The sequence below is a fragment of the Ranitomeya imitator genome, chromosome 2 (genome assembly GCF_032444005.1).
Source record: "Ranitomeya imitator isolate aRanImi1 chromosome 2, aRanImi1.pri, whole genome shotgun sequence".
NCBI classification, from domain to species: Eukaryota; Metazoa; Chordata; class Amphibia; order Anura; family Dendrobatidae; genus Ranitomeya; species Ranitomeya imitator.
Window position 1 is genome coordinate 354158597 of NC_091283.1, and position 20427 is coordinate 354179023.

At 43.6% G+C, this 20427-nt stretch overlaps 1 protein-coding gene across 1 annotated transcript in view; it reads right to left on the reverse strand.

Annotated features, from left to right (window-relative positions):
• Positions 1-370: 370 nt before the first annotated feature.
• Positions 371-20427, reverse strand: part of LOC138666560 (gastrula zinc finger protein XlCGF53.1-like) — a 32609-nt gene continuing 12552 nt past the window's right edge. Inside the window, exons 4-10 of the mRNA XM_069754765.1 lie at positions 12018-12070; positions 11577-11726; positions 11316-11447; positions 11109-11232; positions 10928-11025; positions 10639-10729; positions 371-2489 (exon numbers count right to left, since the gene is read on the reverse strand). Coding sequence (XP_069610866.1) covers positions 1798-2489; positions 10639-10729; positions 10928-11025; positions 11109-11232; positions 11316-11447; positions 11577-11726; positions 12018-12070 — 1340 coding nt within the window. The 3' untranslated portion in view covers positions 371-1797. The remainder of the gene's footprint in view (positions 2490-10638; positions 10730-10927; positions 11026-11108; positions 11233-11315; positions 11448-11576; positions 11727-12017; positions 12071-20427) is intronic.

A 20427-nucleotide genomic window follows, 5' to 3' on the forward strand; every position in this document is an offset into this window, starting at 1 on the left:
GGAGCGCAGGATAATTGTGATCCCAAACGTTATGCAAAATGTTCCCAATAAAAACATCAACTCAATGCACAAAAAAGCAAGTCCCCACTTAGGTCCGTTATCTGTTATCGGAAATATAGGGGGCTTCCATGTTACTGGTAACACAAAGGAATGGAAGGGGAAAAAGACACAAAACTATCATACACATATGAATATAAGTAAAAATAAATAAATATACACATTTGTGGTATACAAATCTATCCCTATAGGGTTATAGGCAGTGTAATCCTAAAATTAAGATACTGTATACGTGCTGGACTAAAGATGTAACATGATCCTTGGTAAAGAATATGAACAAAGACAATAAGGAAGAAAACCACGATAGCAATCAGAAGATACAAAATCGTGTTTTTATTACTGAACAATTTAATCAAGGTATCTCACAATGAATCTGCAACTAGGAATGAGCGGACCCGTGGAAGTTCAGGCTCGTTGGGTTCAGCCAAACTTGAGTCCATAGTTCGGCTGGATACCAGAACATGACCCCAGACCCAAACCCAATAGAAGACAATGGTGACCTAAACTGTGGTGCTGTAAAATGGTTGTAGTAAGGGCTAGGGAACTGTAAAAGGAAGAAAAATAGGGGTAACAGCAGGACAATTACCCTGCAAACAAATGTGGATAGGAAAATGGCTTAAAATAACATACAAAAAAATAAAAAAATAATCTTGAACTAGGAGGCGGAGGTCCATGTGGAGCAGAGCCTTGCGTGTAGTTTACTGTACCTGTTAATAAATAAATGAAAAAAAATGGTGTGGGGTCCCTGCTATTTTTAATAACCAGTCAATGGAAATGAGACAGCTGTGAGCTGATCATTTTATGCTGGGAAGGGGACAATAACCATAGACTCTCCCAGCCTATTAATATCAGCCCCAGCAGTCTTCTTTGCTATTAAAAATGGAAGGACCCTAAAAAATGACTTGGGGCCCCCTCTAATTTTAATAAACAACTAAGGCAAAGCAGACAGCTGATATTAATAAGCTGGGAAGGGCCATGGATATTGACCCCCTTCATATCATAATAAGTCCAGCCCTAAGACATACCTAGAAATGGTGCATCCATTAGATGTGCCAGTTCTGGCTCTTAGCTTCAGCTCTTCCTGATTGCCCTGGTGCGATAGTAATCGGGGTAGTGGAATTGCGGGGTTTATGTCTACAGCTGGTGCTGATATCAAACACACGGGTTAGCAATGGGTAGGCGTCTGTCAGACAGCCCCATTACTAACCTGTGGGCTTGATGTCAGTGCCCATTCTCAGCATAATAAGACCAGATCACAGCTTTCCTTGGCTGGTTATTAAAAATAGGAGGAACCTCATGTCGTTTTTTTTTAAATTATTTATTTTACACTGTCAGGCCAGGAAACGTGGTGCACTGGCTAATCACAGGCATGCCATTACTTGGCATGGCTGTAACGGAGCCTGAAGTGCCCACACCTTTAAGGTTTGTTAATTGGCTGCACTGCAGCCTTTTAACAAGCTTTATTAGGCTGCTAAACCCAAACAGTAACACAGATGTACAATAAGAAGTCCGTGTTCACCTCTGGACACTAGGTGATCGGTACGAACTCCAAACTTTACAGTTCGAATTCACTCATCCGTATCTGCAACTAGCAAAAAGGAGACACATACAGAGTAAGAACATACAAAATACATAGCGTATATGTATTTCAAGACTTCATTACTGATAAACAGAATTTAATTTTCAAGTAAAACATTTCCCACACTCAGGGTATTAAAAATGCTTCTCACCCTTTAATGTTTAACAAAAGTTGTTTTTAAAGAAAATATATTTCTTCTTCCTTATGTGACTTTTTTGATGTCTAACCAAATACGATTTACACACAAAACATTTCCCACAGTCTGAACATGAATATGGCTTCTCCCCTGTGTGAGTTTTCTGATGTGCAACAAGATTTGATATGTGATTAAAATCTTTTCCACAGTCTGAACATGAATAAGGCTTCTCCCCTGTGTGGGTTCTCTGATGTGTAACAAGAGTTGATTTACTTGTAAAACATTTCCCACATTCCGAACATGAAAAAGGCTTTTCACCTGTGTGGGTTCTCAGATGGATAACAAGACTTGAACTCTTAGTAAAACATTTTCCACATTCTAGACATGCATAAGACTTCTTCTGTGTGTGACTTCTCATATGTCTATTGAGAGTTGATTTAGACCTACAATATTCCCCACAATCTGGACATGAAAATGTCTTCTTTCCTATGGTAGTTATAACATCCTTTCTGTGATTTTTATTTTCCTTAATAGTCTGTGATGAATCAGAAGATAGCACCTGTTTAAAAGAATCAAATTGTAGATCTTTGCTGTCAAGCACTGAAGATACAGCTGGGATGATGCAATGTTTTTCATATGCGTCTTGTGGCACACCAAGATCGTATGATTGAAAATCTGAAGATGACAGAAGTCCCTCTGATTCCCTAATAACGTCACCTGCCAAAAATAATACTTTTATTACTTTTTCAATAATATATGTAAAAAAAAATTTAAATTGGTGACAAAATAGTTCACATTCTAACCGAAGGCCACAGAGCAAGGACCGGTAGATAATGATATCAGGCAACCAGGATATTTTCTAGCAGTTTTTACTCTCATTGTTAAAATCAGCATTTTCCTAGGTTCATGTTTCAGAGTGTTGATCACCACTATTTTGTTGTAAGACACTCAGTGGACGATCATAAATGAGCCTTTCAGTCAGTACAATTAGGGGTTGCCTGTTTTGCACAATCCTTGACCATAACATGCATTTTAGTGCTGAATGGAGGAGCAGTACATTTGTGTATGAAGAAGCTCTGACTTTGTAGAATGTGTAAAACTTGAATGGCAAATTAATTTGCAAAGTGGTTTAGTCGGCTACCACTTTAGCACTCCTCTATAATCTTGGTCTACTTGGCTGCTGTGATAATGTGCTCTGTACCGCACATGACCGTTGCATCACATATAAAGTGAGGCCCAGGGCCAGACTGGCCATCGGGCACTTATGGAAAATGCCAGAAGGGCCGGTGCCAGTAGTGGTCTGCTCGATCCCTGCACGCTCTGCTACTTAGCCGACTCCCCCCCGCCAGCGCGACTCCCCCCGCCAGCGCGACTCCCCCCGCCAGCGCTGACTCACCCCCCGCCAGCGCCGCCGCATTCAACTATACCAGCGTCATAGACGCTCCCTCTCCCATCATTCCCCGCCCTGCCTCTGACACTGCGGGTGCGCGATGATATGACCTGCTGTGTGCCGGGCAGACTGCAGCTACTGAGACCGGAGCCAGGAGCAGCGCTGGGCACAAGGAGAGGTGAGGATTGTATGTTGTTTTTTTTTTTATATATATATCAATGAGTGATAACTGGATTGTGGGGCTATTGGGGGGCGCTACATTACATTCTATGGGGGTTGTATTATATTCTATGGGGAGCTGTATTACATTCTATGGGGGGCTGTATTACATACTATGGGGGGCTGTATTACATTCTATGGGGGGGCTGTATTACATACTATGGGGGGTTGTATTATATTCTATGGGGGGCTGTATTACATTCTATGGGGCGCTGTATTACATTCTATGGGGGGCTGTATTACATTCTATGAGGGAGGATTGCATCATAATCTTTTATGGGGCTACATTATGTTCTCTGGGGAGCTGCATTATACAATATGAGGAGGGCTGCATTGTATTCTATGGAGGGGCTACATTATATTCTATGGGGAGCTGCATTGTGCTCTGAGGGGGCTACCATATATTATATATGCAGGGGCTGCATTATACTATATGAGGGGGCTGCATTATATTCTCTGGGGGGTTACATTATACTCGGGACTACAATATATTCTGTGGGGTGGCTGCATTACACTCTGGGGTGGCATCATTATACTATATGTGGGCTGCATTATACTGTATCGAGGACTATGGGGAATACATTATACTATATGAAGAACTATGGGGTGCATTATACTAAGGGAAGTGAATTGTACTACATGGATGACTATAGCGGTGCATTATACTATATGGAGAACTATGAGGAGTGCATTATACTATATGGAGGACTGAGGAGTGTATTATACTATATGGAGGACTGGGGAGTGTATTATATTACATGGAGGACTGAGGAGTGTATTATACTATATGGAGGACTGAGGCGCACATTATAATATATGGAGGACTATGGGGTGTATTATATTAAACAAGCAAAATGCTGCCTATTCATCGAGTGATTGGATTGTTTATGTGGGAACAGAAATCCTTGTTCTCAGCAGCACATCGCTGGTGTAAACTGTAGTTGTGCTGCTGATAACATAATACTGTATGGGAACAGATTAATCTAATTGTTCTGTTCCCTTCATTCTTTCTGAGTTGGTGTAAAGAGGCCGGGAAACAAGCGAACGACTTCAGTATTGTCGATCACACTCGTTTAGAGGCCTGAGATCAGCGCACGTAAATACAACAGAAATGCTTCGCAGGGAGACCAGGCAAGGATGATGACAGTTGTAGTTAGAACCCGGCGCATGGGAATAGCGCTAACTTTACTGCTCTTCCCAGCCTCCAAAGCATTTAATTCTGGTATGTGTAATTATTTTTAGGGTTGATGTCAGCTGCGTAATGTCAGCTACTATCAATCCCTGGTGTAAGTAATGGAGAGGTGTCTATCAGACACCCCCACTACTAGCCCAGACCTGGCGAGACCCAGCGATTCTGAAGAGTGGTGACAGTAGTAACAATACCGCTCTTCACAGGCGCCGAGCTCAGCGCAAGACCCGGAATATCTGAAGAGCGGTGACGTTACTGATGTCACTGCTCTTCAGAGTCACCGGGTCTCGTGCTGCGCAGCGGAACCAAAAGTGGCTGTAGTCAAAGTTTATGGAGCATCAGAATGAGGTTTCACAGCCTTTGGTCGTCTCAATCCCTTCAATATCTACGAGATCCAGTTATGTAGCTAAAGTAGCGGCTTTCTTGGTACTGCAACTAAAAGCAGTAAATAGGACTGAGCTGTAATGAGGGATACAGCTGTGATTATATGTTATATAGTCGTGTTACACTCCTCTCACTTCTTGTAACCTACAAGTGTACAAAGATATTATACAGTCACCATGTGACAAGTGGACCTGTGTAACTTCAAATGCCAGGGCTGAATTTTAGTCCCAGTCCGGCCCTGGTGAGGCCATTTATGAACTGCAGTGCTCACATATTTTATTATGGCATGCAGTCCAGTTCAGAAAGGCCAGAGAAGAGCACTGAAGCATTAGGGGCTGTGACTGGTGAGTAATGCTTCTCTTATTTACTTTTCACATGCTTCCCCCCAGCCGAGGGAGGTAATGAAAGTAAATTCTGCACCTAACATATAAAAAGTCTCACTATTCTAATGGCCCATTAAGTCAAAGCTGGCAGCACAGTAAGAGCCCCCCCCCCTGCCCATTTGTAAAAAAGTCAGAAGTAAATCCACTATGTATGTACAGGTGCTTCTCGCAAAATTAGAATATCATCAAAAGGGTGATTTATTTCAGTACTTCAATACAAAAAGTGAAGCTCATAATTATATAGAGTCATTACAAACAGAGTGACCTATTTCAAGTGTTATTTCTCTTTATGTTGATGATTATGGCTTACAGTAAATGAAAAACCAAAAGATATTATCTCAGTAACTTAGAATAATTAACAAAAAACACCTGCAAATGCTTCCTAAGTGTTTAAAAAGGTCCCTTGGTCTGTTTCAGTAGGCTCCACAATCATGGGGAAGACTGTGACTTCACAGATGTCCAGAAGGCAGTCATTAACACACTCCACAAGGAGGGTAAGCCACAAAAGGTCATTGCTAAAGAAGTGATGTTTTGGGGAGCCATGTCATCTGCTGGTGTAGGTCCACTCTGCTTTATCAAGCCCAAAGACAGCACAGCCATCTGCCAGGAAATTTTAGAGCACTCCATGCTTCCCTCTGGCGACAAGTTTTTTGGAGATGGAAATTTCATTCTCCAGCAGGACTTGGCACCTGTCCACACTGCCAAAAGTACCGATACCTGGTTCAAAAACAACAGTATCACTGTGCTTGATTGGCCAGAAAACTTGCCTGACCTTAACCTCATAGAGAATCTATGGGGTATTGTCAAGAGAAAGATGAGAGACACCAAACCCAACAATGCAGGCCAGATGAAGGTTACTATCAAAGCAACCTGGGTTTCCATAACACCTCAGCAGAGCCACAGGCTGATCGCCTCCATGCCGTGCCGCAGAGATGCAGTAATTGATGCAATAGAAGCCCCGACCAAGTATTGAGTGCATTTACTGAACATACATTTCAGTAGGCCAACATTTCGGATTTTAAAATTTTTTTTCAAGCTGGTGTTATAAAGTATTCTAATTTACTGAGATAATGACTTTTGGGTTTTCATTGGCTGTAAGCCATAATCATCAACATTAACAGAAATAAACACTTGAAATAGATCACTCTGTTTGTAATGACTATATAATATATGAGATTCACTTTTTGTATTGAAGAACTGAAATAAATGAAATTTTTGATGATATTCTAATTTTGTGAAAAGCGCCTGTACAGAAGTAATTTATTTAGCGGTGTTTGGCACGACCTCGAGTCATGGCAACTTAATGGATGAACGTTCTGGAAGAAGATTGATCTTGTACAAGCCTAGATAGGTCCACCAGGGTCTTCTCTCTGCTATTATCTTGATAGTATAAAGCCATCGGGTTGCTGCTCTTCCTCTTCGCCTTCTTCCTTCAAATCTCCCGACCATAATGTCCTTCTCCAGTGATTGCTCTCTTCGTATGATGTGTCCAAAGCAGGTAAATGGCAGCCCTGCTTCAAGTAACATTTTTGGTTTGATTTGTCCCAAAATTGGTTTGTTTGTTCTTCTTGCCATCCATGATATTGATAACATCCTTCTCCAGCACCACATTTCATTTTGAAGGCGTTTAATCTTCTTCTGTCTTGTTTCTTTATCGTCAAGGTTTCGCTACCAATTGTTACCACAGAAAAGACCAGACTATGTATGAGTTATACCTTTACTACCAGTGAAATGCTCCTCTATTTCAAGACTTTGTCCAGTGCCTTTATTGTTGATTTGCCCATAGCTATTCTCCTATTGACTTCTGGTGTTGTAATTGACATATCACAATTAACTTCTTGAAAAAATGTCAGTTACTTACTCATTCACCCTAATGGGTGGTTAGTTTTTAATATACATCCAAAAACGTTGGATATTTATTTTATACATTATGGCTATCTGAATTTAATGCTATTGGGGGCGAATGTTGAATGTATGAGTTATTAATATATCACAGAATATATATATGAATATCTTTTGCTGAATATATATCTATTTCATTATTAAAAGGAGATCATACTGTGTTTAATATATTCTTTGTCTGATAGCATTATGTAATCTACACCCCATAGTGTTTGGATTGTTAGTGCCTACTTGCCGAATCTTACATGCATTAATATGTAGAGCCTGTGTTTGCTGTGGAACGCATATTCAAGCATTTCCACAGTGGAACGCATGCCTGGAACGATAAATGAAGAAATAGTCCATCTTCACAAACAGATTCTTAATTATAGAGATGAAATCCATACACAGGACATAAAGAATCACGATGACAGGTGATCTAGCCTTAATATAATGCTCACCTCTACGCGTTTCAGGTGAACACTCAACCTTAATCATGATGGAACGCACAAGAGTCTGGCAGGGGATCAGCGTGGTGCGTGCTCTCTAGGGGATTATCAACACTCCGCATGTGCCCTGGAGTACATCAACAAGCATTCCAGTATAACTACTCTTAAGGTAAGTGATAAGGTTTATCTCACAACCCCAAACAGTTGTTCAACACCTTTAACTCCCTCCTCTGCCCCCCACCACTGCCCCCTCCGACTTCCTTAATCTCTGCTAAAGGATTTTGCCACACACTTCAAAAATAAGATAGACCAAACAAGGCAAGTTTTTGTTGTCCGACCACCACAACCCCATTGTATGCCAGACCAATGCCCTAACCCCATAACTTCCCTCCCCAAAATCACTGAAGGACAGCTTGCTCATCTTCTCTCCACATCACACCTCACCACTTGACCCCATCCCATCCCACCTCCTCCCCAACCTCACCACTACACTAATCCCATCCCTAAGCCATCTCTTCAATCTATCACTAACTCCTGGTACCTTCCCCTCTGCTTTTAAACATGCCACAATCACACCTATCCTCAAAAAGCCTTCCCATGACCCGAGCACTATGTCCAGCTACTGCCCCATATCTTTACTCCCATTTGCTTCCAAACTACTTGAGCAGCACGTCCACGCTGAACTTTCCTCTCACCTTGCATCTGACTCTCTCTTCGACAGCCTACAATCTGTCCCCACCATTCCACTGAGACTGCCCTGACCAAACTTACGAACGACTTACTTACAGTCAAAGCTAACAGACAATTCTCTATACTCCTCCTTCTAGACCTGTCCTCTGCCTTCGACACAGTTGACCACTGCCTCCTACTACAGATCCTCTCTTTCTTTGGTGTCAAAGACCTCGCCCTATCCTGGATCTCCTCATACCTCACCAACCGCACATTTAGCGTTTCCTACTCCCATACTACCTCTTCATCTTGCCCTCTCTTTGTTGGTGTCCCTCAAGGCTTTGTCCCAGGACCTCCTCTCTTCTCAATCTATACACTCGGCCTGGGACAACTCATAAAGTCCTATGGCTTCCAGTACCATCTATATGCCGATGACACTCAGATCTAAAGACATACTGATAGGGAATTTAGATTGTGAGCTCCATTGGGGACAGCGATGATAATGTGTGCAAACTGTAAAGCGCTGCAAAATATGTTAGCGCTATATAAAAATAAAGATTATTATTATTATTATCTACCTCTCTGGCCTAACTGTCACCTCTCTGCTGTCCAGAATCCCAAAGTGTCTATCAGCCATATCCTCCTTCTTCTCCTCTCGCTTCCTCAAACTCAGTGTGGACAAAACCGCACTAATTATCTTTCCTCCATCTCGCACACCTTCCCTACCTGATCTATCTATCATAATAAATGAAATCACACTTTCCCCTGTCCCGGTAATCCGCTGCCTCGAAGTAACTCTAGACTCTGCCCTGTCCTTTAAACCACACATCCAAGCTCTCGCCACCTCCTGTCGCCTCCAGCTCAAAAATATCCGTCCTTTCCTCAACCCTCACTCTACCAAAATGCTTGGGCATGCCCTAATCATCTCTCGCCTCAACTACTGCAACATCTTCCTTTATGGCCTCCCTGCTAACACCCTTGCACCTCTCCAGTCCGTCCTTAACTCTGCTGCCCGACTAATTAATCTCTCTCCTCGCTACACTCCTGCTTCCCCTCTTTGCAAATCCCTTCACTGGCTCTCAATTTCCCAGTGTATCCAGTTTAAACTACTAACACTGACCTACAAAGCCATCCATCACCTTTCTCCTCCGTATATTTCCAAACTAATCTCTCAATATCTTCCCTCACGTAATCTCCGGTCCTCCCAAGACCTCCTTCTCCCCTCCACTCTTATTCGCACCTCACCCAAGCGCCTTCAAGACTTCTCTCAAATATCCCCCAGCCTCTGGAATTCTGTGCCCCAACACGTCTGGTTATCCACCACATTTGGATCCTTCAAACGGAACCTGTAAACCCATCTCTTCAAAGAAGCTTACAGTCTGTAATGACCACACAGCCACCTCAACACAATCAGAGCTACTGCAACCCCCGACCTACTGACTCCTTCCCCATAATCATGTAGAATGTCAGCCCCCAAGGGCAGGGTTTCCTCCCCTCTGTATCAATTTGTCATTATTAGTTTCTTTACTGTAAGTGATATTTGTATTTTGATGTAACCCCGTCTCATGTACAGCACCATGGAATTAATGGTGCTATATAAATAAATAATAATAATAAGTTACCATTGAAATAGTTCTCCTGGTGAACCTATTTAAAAGAGAAACCTGTCGAGTGTGTAAATGCTGTTTGCCTACTCTATATCTGCTTCTAATCTCATTATGGTCAGTGAATATTAAGCACTACACTTATTCATTGTGCACCTATTTACTTGACACCTGATGCATTTTGACACAATAAAATTTGTAAAGATTGGTGGTGTGATACCTGATGCATATTGACACAAAGATTGGTGGTGTATAATATATGTGCCTACTTTACTTTAACCAATGGTTGACCAATATACTGAATGTTATATTTTAAGGGTAGTTTTACATTGCGTATAGGCATCTGTTCGGTGGCCCCATAGGGATTTAAGTCTGAAACTCCCACAAAACGGGATTTGTACATATGCACTGATGGGGCCATAGACCTCCTGTAGGAGTATATGCCTGAAATTTATGCACGGCAGAGCACACATTGGCTCTGTCAGCACCATTGTAGTCTGTCCCCATCTGTACATATGCCCGAATTCCTGTTTGCTGGAGGTTTGGACATAAGCCCCAACAGGAGCCACTGATTGGGTGCTTGAATGCAGTGTGAAAACACCCTTACAATGTTCATTCTTTTTAGTACACCCCACATTGTAGCAGCTGCTGAATGAGAAGAATCTATAATTTCTCTATATTTATAGGTTAATACTCACCTGGGTAATCATATGTAGGAATCTCCACTTTACACCATTCATCATCATTCACATATGTCTCTGCAATATTAATATGGGTCAGATCTTCACCCTGAAACAAATATTGTAAAAGTCACTGACAGATGGAGAAGTCACGTCTATGATCAGCTCTAATCCTGCCATCTCCACCATTCTCATTACACAAGTATAAAACATATAATACTGGGGGATAAAACAAGACTGAGTACAAGACCTTCACAGCCATCTACACATCATAGGGGAGATCTCATGACACCTTCTCTCCATCTACCTGATGATCCTGAGGAACATCAAGATCTTCTTGTTTACAGTCCTGTGGAAGGAGAGGATGGGGACATCTCTCTGGTGTTGTCATCTTACTGGATAGATCTGGAGGAAACACATACAAGGACTGAATTCATTCTTTACATACAGATAATTATAGGCCGTGTGTATTTAGTTCTGTCTATTACCTGGTGATGTGAGGGGCTGGGGAGCCTCCATTATGACGTCCTTGTACAGATCTTTGTGTCCTTCTAAATACTCCCACTCCTCCATGGAGAAATAGACGGAGACATCCTGACACCTTATAGGAACCTGACACATACAGAGATACTGTCATCCCCTCCATCCCTTCATAGGGTTACTATATAATGTCCCAGCATTCCCAGCAGTGTCACCTCCCCAGTCAGCAGCTCAATCATCTTGTAGGTGAGTTCTAGGATCTTCTGGTCATTGATGTCCTCTTGTATCAGGGGGTGAGGGGGTGAGGTGGAGCGATCACTAGAGGTCTTCGTCACTACTGTGTAATCCTGGTTATGGAGAGACACATTGATAAATCTCACTACAGACATTTCCAGAGTCCTCACCTCTCCAGTTCTGTCCATCTGTTATTCCCATAGATAAGAATGATGTAATGTGACATCATCAGAATCTCTCACCTCTCCAGTAAGCCGGAAGAGGATCTCTAGGGTGAGGTGTAATATACTCTCTGCAATCTTTTCTTTGTCCAGCTCCATCCTTGACGGGTCAATTAGGGTAATTCTCTTACGTAGAAGATCTCCACTGAGAGGATCCAATATTGTAGGGACCTGAAGAAAACACAGGAGCATCATCCAGAGAAAATCACAACCAGACTTATATAACACCGCCTGTGTATAGACTTGTGTACTCTCGGGGGAGAGAAGTTTTCAACCTGTAAGATTTTCAATAAAAATAAACAACAGCCAGATGATTCAATCAATAGCTCTGATTAGAGAACACAGGAGCACAGCCGAGCATTACAGTATGTGGAGGGGAGAGCTATCGACTGAACGACTGTTCTCTTCCCGCTGCCTAATGTGTATGGTCCCTGAGCCCAGTAACGGGGAGTCACCACCTACCTCCACCTGCAGAGCCGCACACCAGATATATGGCTGCTCTGTGTGCACAGGACCTGTGATGAGGTCACAGGAGGGGAGGAGTCAGGGGTCACATGATCAGGGGCCTCAGTGTATGCAGGACTCTGCTGTGCTGGTTGTCATGGTGCTGGACAAGAAGATTTCGTGTGGGGTTAGGAGTAGTTATTAGAGATGAGCGAACTTTTCAAGATTTGGTTTGGCTTGGCGAACGTCCCGATGCCGAATGGTTTGACGAACATACCCGGACGACATTGAATTCAATAGGAGGCAAAACCAAAAGCAGCCAAAACAGCTAAAATTAGGGGGAGACACCAGGAAAAGTGGCATCAATTAACCTAGAGCAAGAGGAGAGGTGGGTGGACAGTTCAAAATGGACTTGTTGTTCCAATAGTTAGAGAAGAGAGACGGGGTGATAGCTAGATACAGAGGATGGGTCAATGGAGGGCTTTTTAAGGATGGGTGTGATCGAGGTATTTTTGAAGCATGAGGGGAGGGCGCCAGGTGTTAGTGACAGGTTGAAAAGGTGAGTTAGGGTTTGGATGAAGACTGGTAAGGTTTGGAATGAGGCGGGACGGGATGGTGTCAAGTGCACAGGTGGTGAGATGTGATATGGAGAGTAGTAGAAGTTGGTTTTGGAGGAGGAGAGTCGAGCAGTCATGAGGGGCTGTGGGGACTTTAGGCAAAATCTTTGTTTTATGTTGTGGAGATGATCCTGATGACACTCAGATACCTGAGGGGCACTCAGACTGTACTGTACTGTCAGGGCAGGAAGAGGAGGAGGGAGATTCTCAGGGGAGGTCTAGGAGAACAGAGAGGATGAGGATGAGGTTGTAGATCTCACTTGGTGTGAATCCAGAGGAATGCAGCTGAGTAGCTCATCATCATCATCAGAGGAAGACGAGTAGGTTACGTTGCGGCTTCCCGCACAGAAACTGAGTGATGCAACCATGAAAAGCACTGCCTCCTCAGCCAGAACTCTGGCTGTGGTAAGCAGTGATCGTGGCTCTGCAGTTTGCAGGGGTGGCAAGGGTTGGCAAGCCTGGCCTTTTTATGAGACTGCAAAGGATGACTCAACTCACGTTATCTGCCAACTTTGAAAAAATCGACTGAGTAGATGCCAAAAATCCATAAATTTGACTATTACATGCATTAACCAGCACATGTGCAATCAATATGCATTAGTCTAAGAATCTCACTGCATTAAAATACTGACTAGTGGGCCTCGCCAACCACCAGCCACTGCATCTGCTGCTTCTTTCTCCTCCGTCACTGTGGCAAGTGTTCTCGCACATGTGTCTGTCCACAGAACCTCCACTTGCTTACCTATTACGTCAGGGTGAGTGAGAGCCCGTCAACTGTTATGGAAGTGGACATGCCTGCTCTTTTTGACCGACTCAGATGCTGAACACATCACATCTTTCTCAATCCATAACATCCCCGCCTGCACCTCACTCACAGTACAGCAGTTTGTTGTGTTCAACCTATTCCACTCTCTGTCAGCAAAGCAGCCAGCCCTCGTTTGCGCAGTTGTGGTCACATGAAAGATTGTTTCATCCTACACATGGTAAAGCTAAGAGCTTAAACTTCACCATTTCCAATCTGTTGGCCACGGAAATGGTGCTTTTTCGCCTGGTGTATATAGACGCTTTCCAAAAGCTGATGCCCGTCGCAGTCCTCCAGTACCAGTTGCCCAGTTACCATTACTTATCTAAGAAAGCTGAGCATGCACTACACCAGCATGTCTATAAAGGCACGGATGATTGACCTCGTGGAGACCAAAACATCCAACACTGCGGAGACACCATCACGTGTTTCTCAACGCAGTGATCCAGAATGGATACCATGCTTGGCATAGGTGGTTTTCCTTTATTGGATGTTTTCCTTTATTGGATGCTGCCCTTCCCTTGGTTGTTCCTTCCCGGGGAAAGGCCTGGCTATTCACTGCCTGCATTGAGAAACACGTGATGGTGTCTCCGCAGCTCCTCTACATGCATTTGCATATTTGGGGGCAGTGTTCTGGATCACTGCGTTGAGAAACACGTGACGGTGTCTCCGCGGTGTTGGATGTTTTGGTCTCCACGAGGTCAATCATCCGTGCCTTTATAGACTTTCTACTAGGCACTGCTCCTGATAGCCAGTTTCCTGCTCCACACTGATGAGGGGCAAAAACCCCGAAACAGCTGTCTGTGGATGGATACCATGCTTGGCATAGGTGGTTTTCCTTTATTGGATGTTTTCCTTTATTAGATGCTGCCCTTCCCTTGGTTGTTCCTTCCCAGGGAAAGGCCTGGCTATTCACTGCCTGCGTTGAGAAACACGTGATGGTGTCTCCGCAGCTCCTCTACATGCATCTACAACAGCATGTTGCAGACAACATCACACGTTCCCTGAAAAAATCTATGTCTGCCAAGGTGCATTTCACCACTGACACCTGTGCTGGCAAGCATGGCCAGGGGTGTTACATCTAGCTGAATGGGTGACTGGTGGCTGTGGGGGTAGGCCGGGGAAGGGGCTGCTCCACAAATCTTGGAATCCCCAAGGCTTGCAGGGCACTTGGGGATGGAGAGGTAAATCACTACACACCATAAGACAGAGAACTAAAGTACTAATCAACAGGGGTTGGAGAACTAAACTACTAAACTCCTAGGGTCGGAGAACTAAACCACATCACACCAGAAGTTGGAGAACTAAACTACTAGACAACAGGGGATGGATAGCTAAACTACTAAATGCCTAGGGTTGGAGAACTAAACCACTACACACCAGGGGATGGAGAACTAAACCACTACACCTCAAGGGATGGTGAACTAAAACACCAAGGTGTCACTAGACAGCAGATCTTGTAATCCCCAATGATTGCGGGACAAACCTCTGTATTTAACACTTTCTCCACTGCTTCTGTCTCCTCCGCCTCCACCTGTGACCTCAACCTCTCTCTTAATGAGACATGCTTTCCAACAGTGCAAAGAGAGTCCTGCCCACCTCCGTACAGGCCGCATGCAGACCGCATGCACAAATAGGCGGAGCTAGCGGCAGAGGTGCGGCCGAGGATGGGGCTTCACGGAGGAAGTCCGCAGCCCTCCGCAGCTCCTCAAAACGCTAATGTGAAACCGGCCTTAAGAGGACAATACGCCAATTTATGTCCACTGGCAATTCAACAAGATCACTCACCACCTATGAGACCTTATGTTCTCAGATAAAAGCTCCAAAAAAGTGCTCTCTACCTTTTATAACATCCTGCTTACAAGAGATTCTCCTCCGAGAAGGGCATTTTTTATGAAATTGGAAAAGGACTTAGGCTATTCCTTTACCACATCCCAAACCAAACACCTATACAAATTCTCACATGGCCCTTCACAATGTGTTAGAGCGCAAGAAAACAGCTACGAAATAATCACTCACTGGTACACATCACCTCTCCAAACACATAAATGGTCCCCACTACACCAGATGTGTGTTGGAGGTGTGAAATAGAAAGGGGTTGTGAGGCACTGACCCCTGTTGCAGGTAGGGGGTGCTGTTTGTGCTCCCCAGAATGCACACAGAGGCGTATGAAGGTCATAGGTGTGCATGGCAGTCGCAGGTGTAGCTGTGATTGCAATGTGAGGTAATGACTCGTGTCACAGGTAGGGGTCGCTGTGTGTTTTCCCCAGGTTGTGCATGGAGACGGATTTCCAGTCCAGGTTTTCCATATGGCTGAAGGCCACAGGTTTGTGTGTTAAAACCCTGCAGTAATGGGTATGGGTGTGTCAGGTGTGAGGTGCAATGTCAGTGTCAGTCTAGTGTGTGCTGGTGTGCATGGAGGCACAGGCCAGCAGAGCCAGCACCCAGGGCTGCTGAATAGCCTGGCACCCGCAGCACATACAGCGATGCAAGTCGTCCATGGTACTGGTCTTGAATGTGGACAGTCCTGTGCCCGGAGGTGGATGTCCTGTGCCCGAAAAAGGACTGGCATGGGTACCGATTGCAAACAGGTGGATATGGTGCCCAGCTGCTATCCGGAGGTTATCCTGGGCTGTGTACAGCTGTGTGAGTAGAGAGACTGTGATACAGTGATGCAGGACACCCACGGGAACTAGTCAGTGGAGGGCTGGCATGTGTAGTATCTGCAACATATGAGGCTGTGTATGGAGACTGTAATATGGTGTGCGGTCTCCCCACGGATACTGGACAAGGAGAGGTCTGGCGTGTTTAGGGACTGCAATCTAAAAGCCATATGATATGTAGTGCTATGAAGTGGTGTGAACTGAACACTGATAATATACACTGAAGTTATATGCACAGAAACGATATGCACGTGTGTGTGAATTGGACTTTAATGCTGTGAGGAAACACATTAAAGAGACTTTATGTTGGAACTTTGTGGGTCACTGTCTCTTCACGGCTACGGTTGCTACCGCATCATTACATGGTACATACCTTCATGTTGGTGGTCTTTGCAAAGTATACAAAAATTTTGGGAGGTTGTGATCCACACTCTGACTGAAGTGTTAAATGCCCGCTTTTCTTTAAAACCTGAGCATATTTTCTTAACTATGCCTAAAGCTCCAGACAATAAATGCATATCTAAGCTTGCTTCTTTTATTTTAACAGCGGGCAAGCTCCTGATGTTATGTGATCTTATGGTGTTCACCCAATATTCCAAGCAAAAATCAGTTGGTCTTAAAGAATGATCAATTGTACCATATTGAGGAATTGGCAGCACTCTCTACATATAACCTTCCCTCTTTTCTCCGTGTCGGGAAACCTTGGAAATCCTATAGAGATTCCTACAAATTTATTTCCTTGTCTATGTAAGACCTTACATATAAGCATACGAATTAGCCGACCTACCAACGGACCTGTAACCCCCCTCATCCTCCCTTCTCTTTACACCAGTCCTTCCCCCTTTTTTTCTCTTTTTTCGTTCTTTTTCCTTTTCTCTTACGTTCCTACTGTAGCTATACCGAAATTGTCTAATGTTGTGACATCTGTTATATTGCTTCCATTTATATAAAGAATGACACTCTTCCTTTTTTCTTACATTAATGATGTATTGACCAACGTTCGATTCATTGTATTGGTGATTTCTTTTTTTTGTTTGTTTTCCAAACAACTTTATTAACATTTTCAACCAAAACAAGACATAGAGAGAGCAGGGTTAACATAAATGCAATGACATAAAACATTCATGAAGCTTAAAAGTAAAAATAGAATAAAATAAAATAGCAAAACAATAAATACAGTAAATTCTTATGGAAATATTTCCAGCCAGCAAGACCATTTTTTCAAAAAGGAAGGAAAGCAGCCATTCAGTAACGCAAATTTTTGCTCATAGGATTTATGCAAAGCCAGCTTGTCAATAATTTCTTGTGAAGAGGGTACTTTAGGAGATTTCCAAAAAAAAAGCAATAGCATTCTTAGAAACTAAAAGCAGATGTATGACAAGTTTCCTAAAAGGTGCAATCAATTGATCTGCATTCAACGAGAGCAGGAGACAGAGAAAAATCTGAACATTTTAATATAATAGAAATAAGAAGAGATTTCATCCCAAAACGGTCTAATACGTGGACAAAACCAAAACAAATGGGAAAGGCTACCATGATGTCCACAATCCCTCCAGCAGAGAGGGGAATTGGAAGGATTAATAAATGCTAAGCGAGACGGTGAATAATACCACCTACAGATAAGCTTAAAATAAGACTCATGGTAGACTGGGACAATATCCTCAGAAATAAGAATACACCATTGAAGCTCTAAAAAACTATAGGGAGAAAAATACTTTATCTAAAAAACTAATTAAAGCTGCCAAAAAGGAAACAGAGAAGCACATTGCTAAGGAGAGTAGAACTAATCCCAAACTGTTCTTCAACTATATCAATAGTAAAAGAATAAAAACTGAAAATGTAGGCCCCTTAAAAAATAGTGAGGAAAGAATGGTTGTAGATGACAAGGAAAAAGCTAACATATTAAACACCTTCTTCTCCACGGTATTCACGGTGGAAAATGAAATGCTAGGTGAAATCCCAAGAAACAATGAAAACCCTATATTAACGGTCACCAATCTAACCCAAGAAGAGGTGCGAAACCGGCTAAATAAGATTAAAATAGATAAATCTCCGGGTCCGGATGGCATACACCCACGAGTACTAAGAGAACTAAGTAATGTAATAGATAAACCATTATTTCTTATTTTTATGGACTCTATAGCGACGGGGTCTGTTTCGCAGGACTGGCGCATAGCAAATGTGGTGCCAATATTCAAAAAGGGCTCTAAAAGTGAACCTGAAAATTATAGGCCAGTAAGTCTAACCTCTATTGTTGGTAAAATATTTCAAGGGTTTCTGAGGGATGTTATTCTGGATTATCTCAATGAGAATAACTGTTTAACTCCATATCAGCATGGGTTTATGAGAAATCGCTCCTGTCAAACCAATCTAATCAGTTTTTATGAAGAGGTAAGCTATAGGCTGGACCACGGTGAGTCATTGGACGTGGTATATCTCGATTTTTCCAAAGCGTTTGATACCGTGCCGCACAAGAGGTTGGTACACAAAATGAGAATGTTTGGTCTGGGGGAAAATGTGTGTAAATGGGTTAGTAACTGGCTTAGTGATAGAAAGCAGAGGGTGGTTATAAATGGTATAGTCTCTAACTGGGTCACTGTGACCAGTGGGGTACCGCAGGGGTCGGTATTGGGACCTGTTCTCTTCAACATATTCATTAATGATCTGGTAGAAGGTTTACACAGTAAAATATCGATATTTGCAGATGATACAAAACTATGTAAAGCAGTTAATACAAGAGAAGATAGTATTCTGCTACAGATGGATCTGGATAAGTTGGAAACTTGGGCTGAAAGGTGGCAGATGAGGTTTAACAATGATAAATGTAAGGTTATACACATGGGAAGAAGGAATCAATATCACCATTACACACTGAATGGGAAACCACTGGGTAAATCTGACAGGGAGAAGGACTTGGGGATCCTAGTTAATGATAAACTTACCTGGAGCAGCCAGTGCCAGGCAGCAGCTGCCAAGGCAAACAGGATCATGGGGTGCATTAAATGAGGTCTGGATACACATGATGAGAGCATTATACTGCCTCTGTACAAATCCCTAGTTAGACCGCACATGGAGTACTGTGTCCAGTTTTGGGCACCGGTGCTCAGGAAGGATATAATGGAACTAGAGAGAGTACAAAGGAGGGCAACAAAATTAATAAAGGGGATGGGAGATCTACAATACCCAGATAGATTAGCGAAATTAGGATTATTTAGTCTAGAAAAAAGACGACTGAGGGGCGATCTAATAACCATGTATAAGTATATAAGGGGACAATACAAATATCTCACTGAGGATCTGTTTATACCAAGGAAGGTGACGGGCACAAGGGGGCATTCTTTGCGTCTGGAGGAGAGAAGGTTTTTCCACCAACATAGAAGAGGATTCTTTACTGTTATGGCAGTGAGAATCTAGAATTGCTTGCCTGAGGAGTTGGTGATGGCGAACTCAATCGAGGGGTTCAAGAGAGGCCTGGATGTCTTCCTGGAGCAGAACAATATTGTATCATACAATTATTAGGTTCTGTAGAAGGACGTAGATCTGGGGATTTATTATGATGGAATATAGGCTGAACTGGATGGACAAATGTCTTTTTTCGGCCTTACTAACTATGTTACTATGTTACTATGAAGAGCCATGGACATGGTGGCAGAATAAGTCAAGGACATGGCTGGTTCCCAATCATCTAGAGCTACAGAAATATTTAAAGTAGATTCCCATTTGCTCATGTACGGGGATTTTATAATTTTGAAATCATTATTAAACCACTGGTAGATATATTGAGTAGACCAAAATATGCTATGACCGGAGTTGCATAAAATATTAATCGCCGGCTCCGATAAAGGAGGGCGACCAGTCACCAGTGGCCTTAAAAAATTCTTTAACCCCTTTCTGACATCGGACGTACTATCCCGTCGAGATGGGGTGGGCCCCCATGACCATGGACGGGATAGTACGTCCAGCGCGATCGGCGGCGCTCACGGGGGGAGCGCCGCCGATCGCGGCCGGGTGTCAGCTGCCTATCGCAGCTGACATCTGGCACTATGTGCCAGGAGCGGTCACGGACCGCCCCCGGCACATTAACCCCTGGCGCACCGCGATCAAAGATGATCGCGATGTGCCGGAGGTGCAGGGAAGCATCGCGCAGGGAGGGGGCTCCCTGCGGGCTTCCCTGAGCCCCCCGCAGCAACGCGATGTGATCGCGTTGCTGCGAGGGTCTTACCTCCCTCCCTGCCTGCTCGAGCCCCGGATCCGTGGCCATCTTGGATCCGGGGCTCGAGCATGCAGGGAGGGAGGTGGCTTTACAGAGCCTGCTCAGAGCAGGCACTGTGAAGCAGCCTGCACTG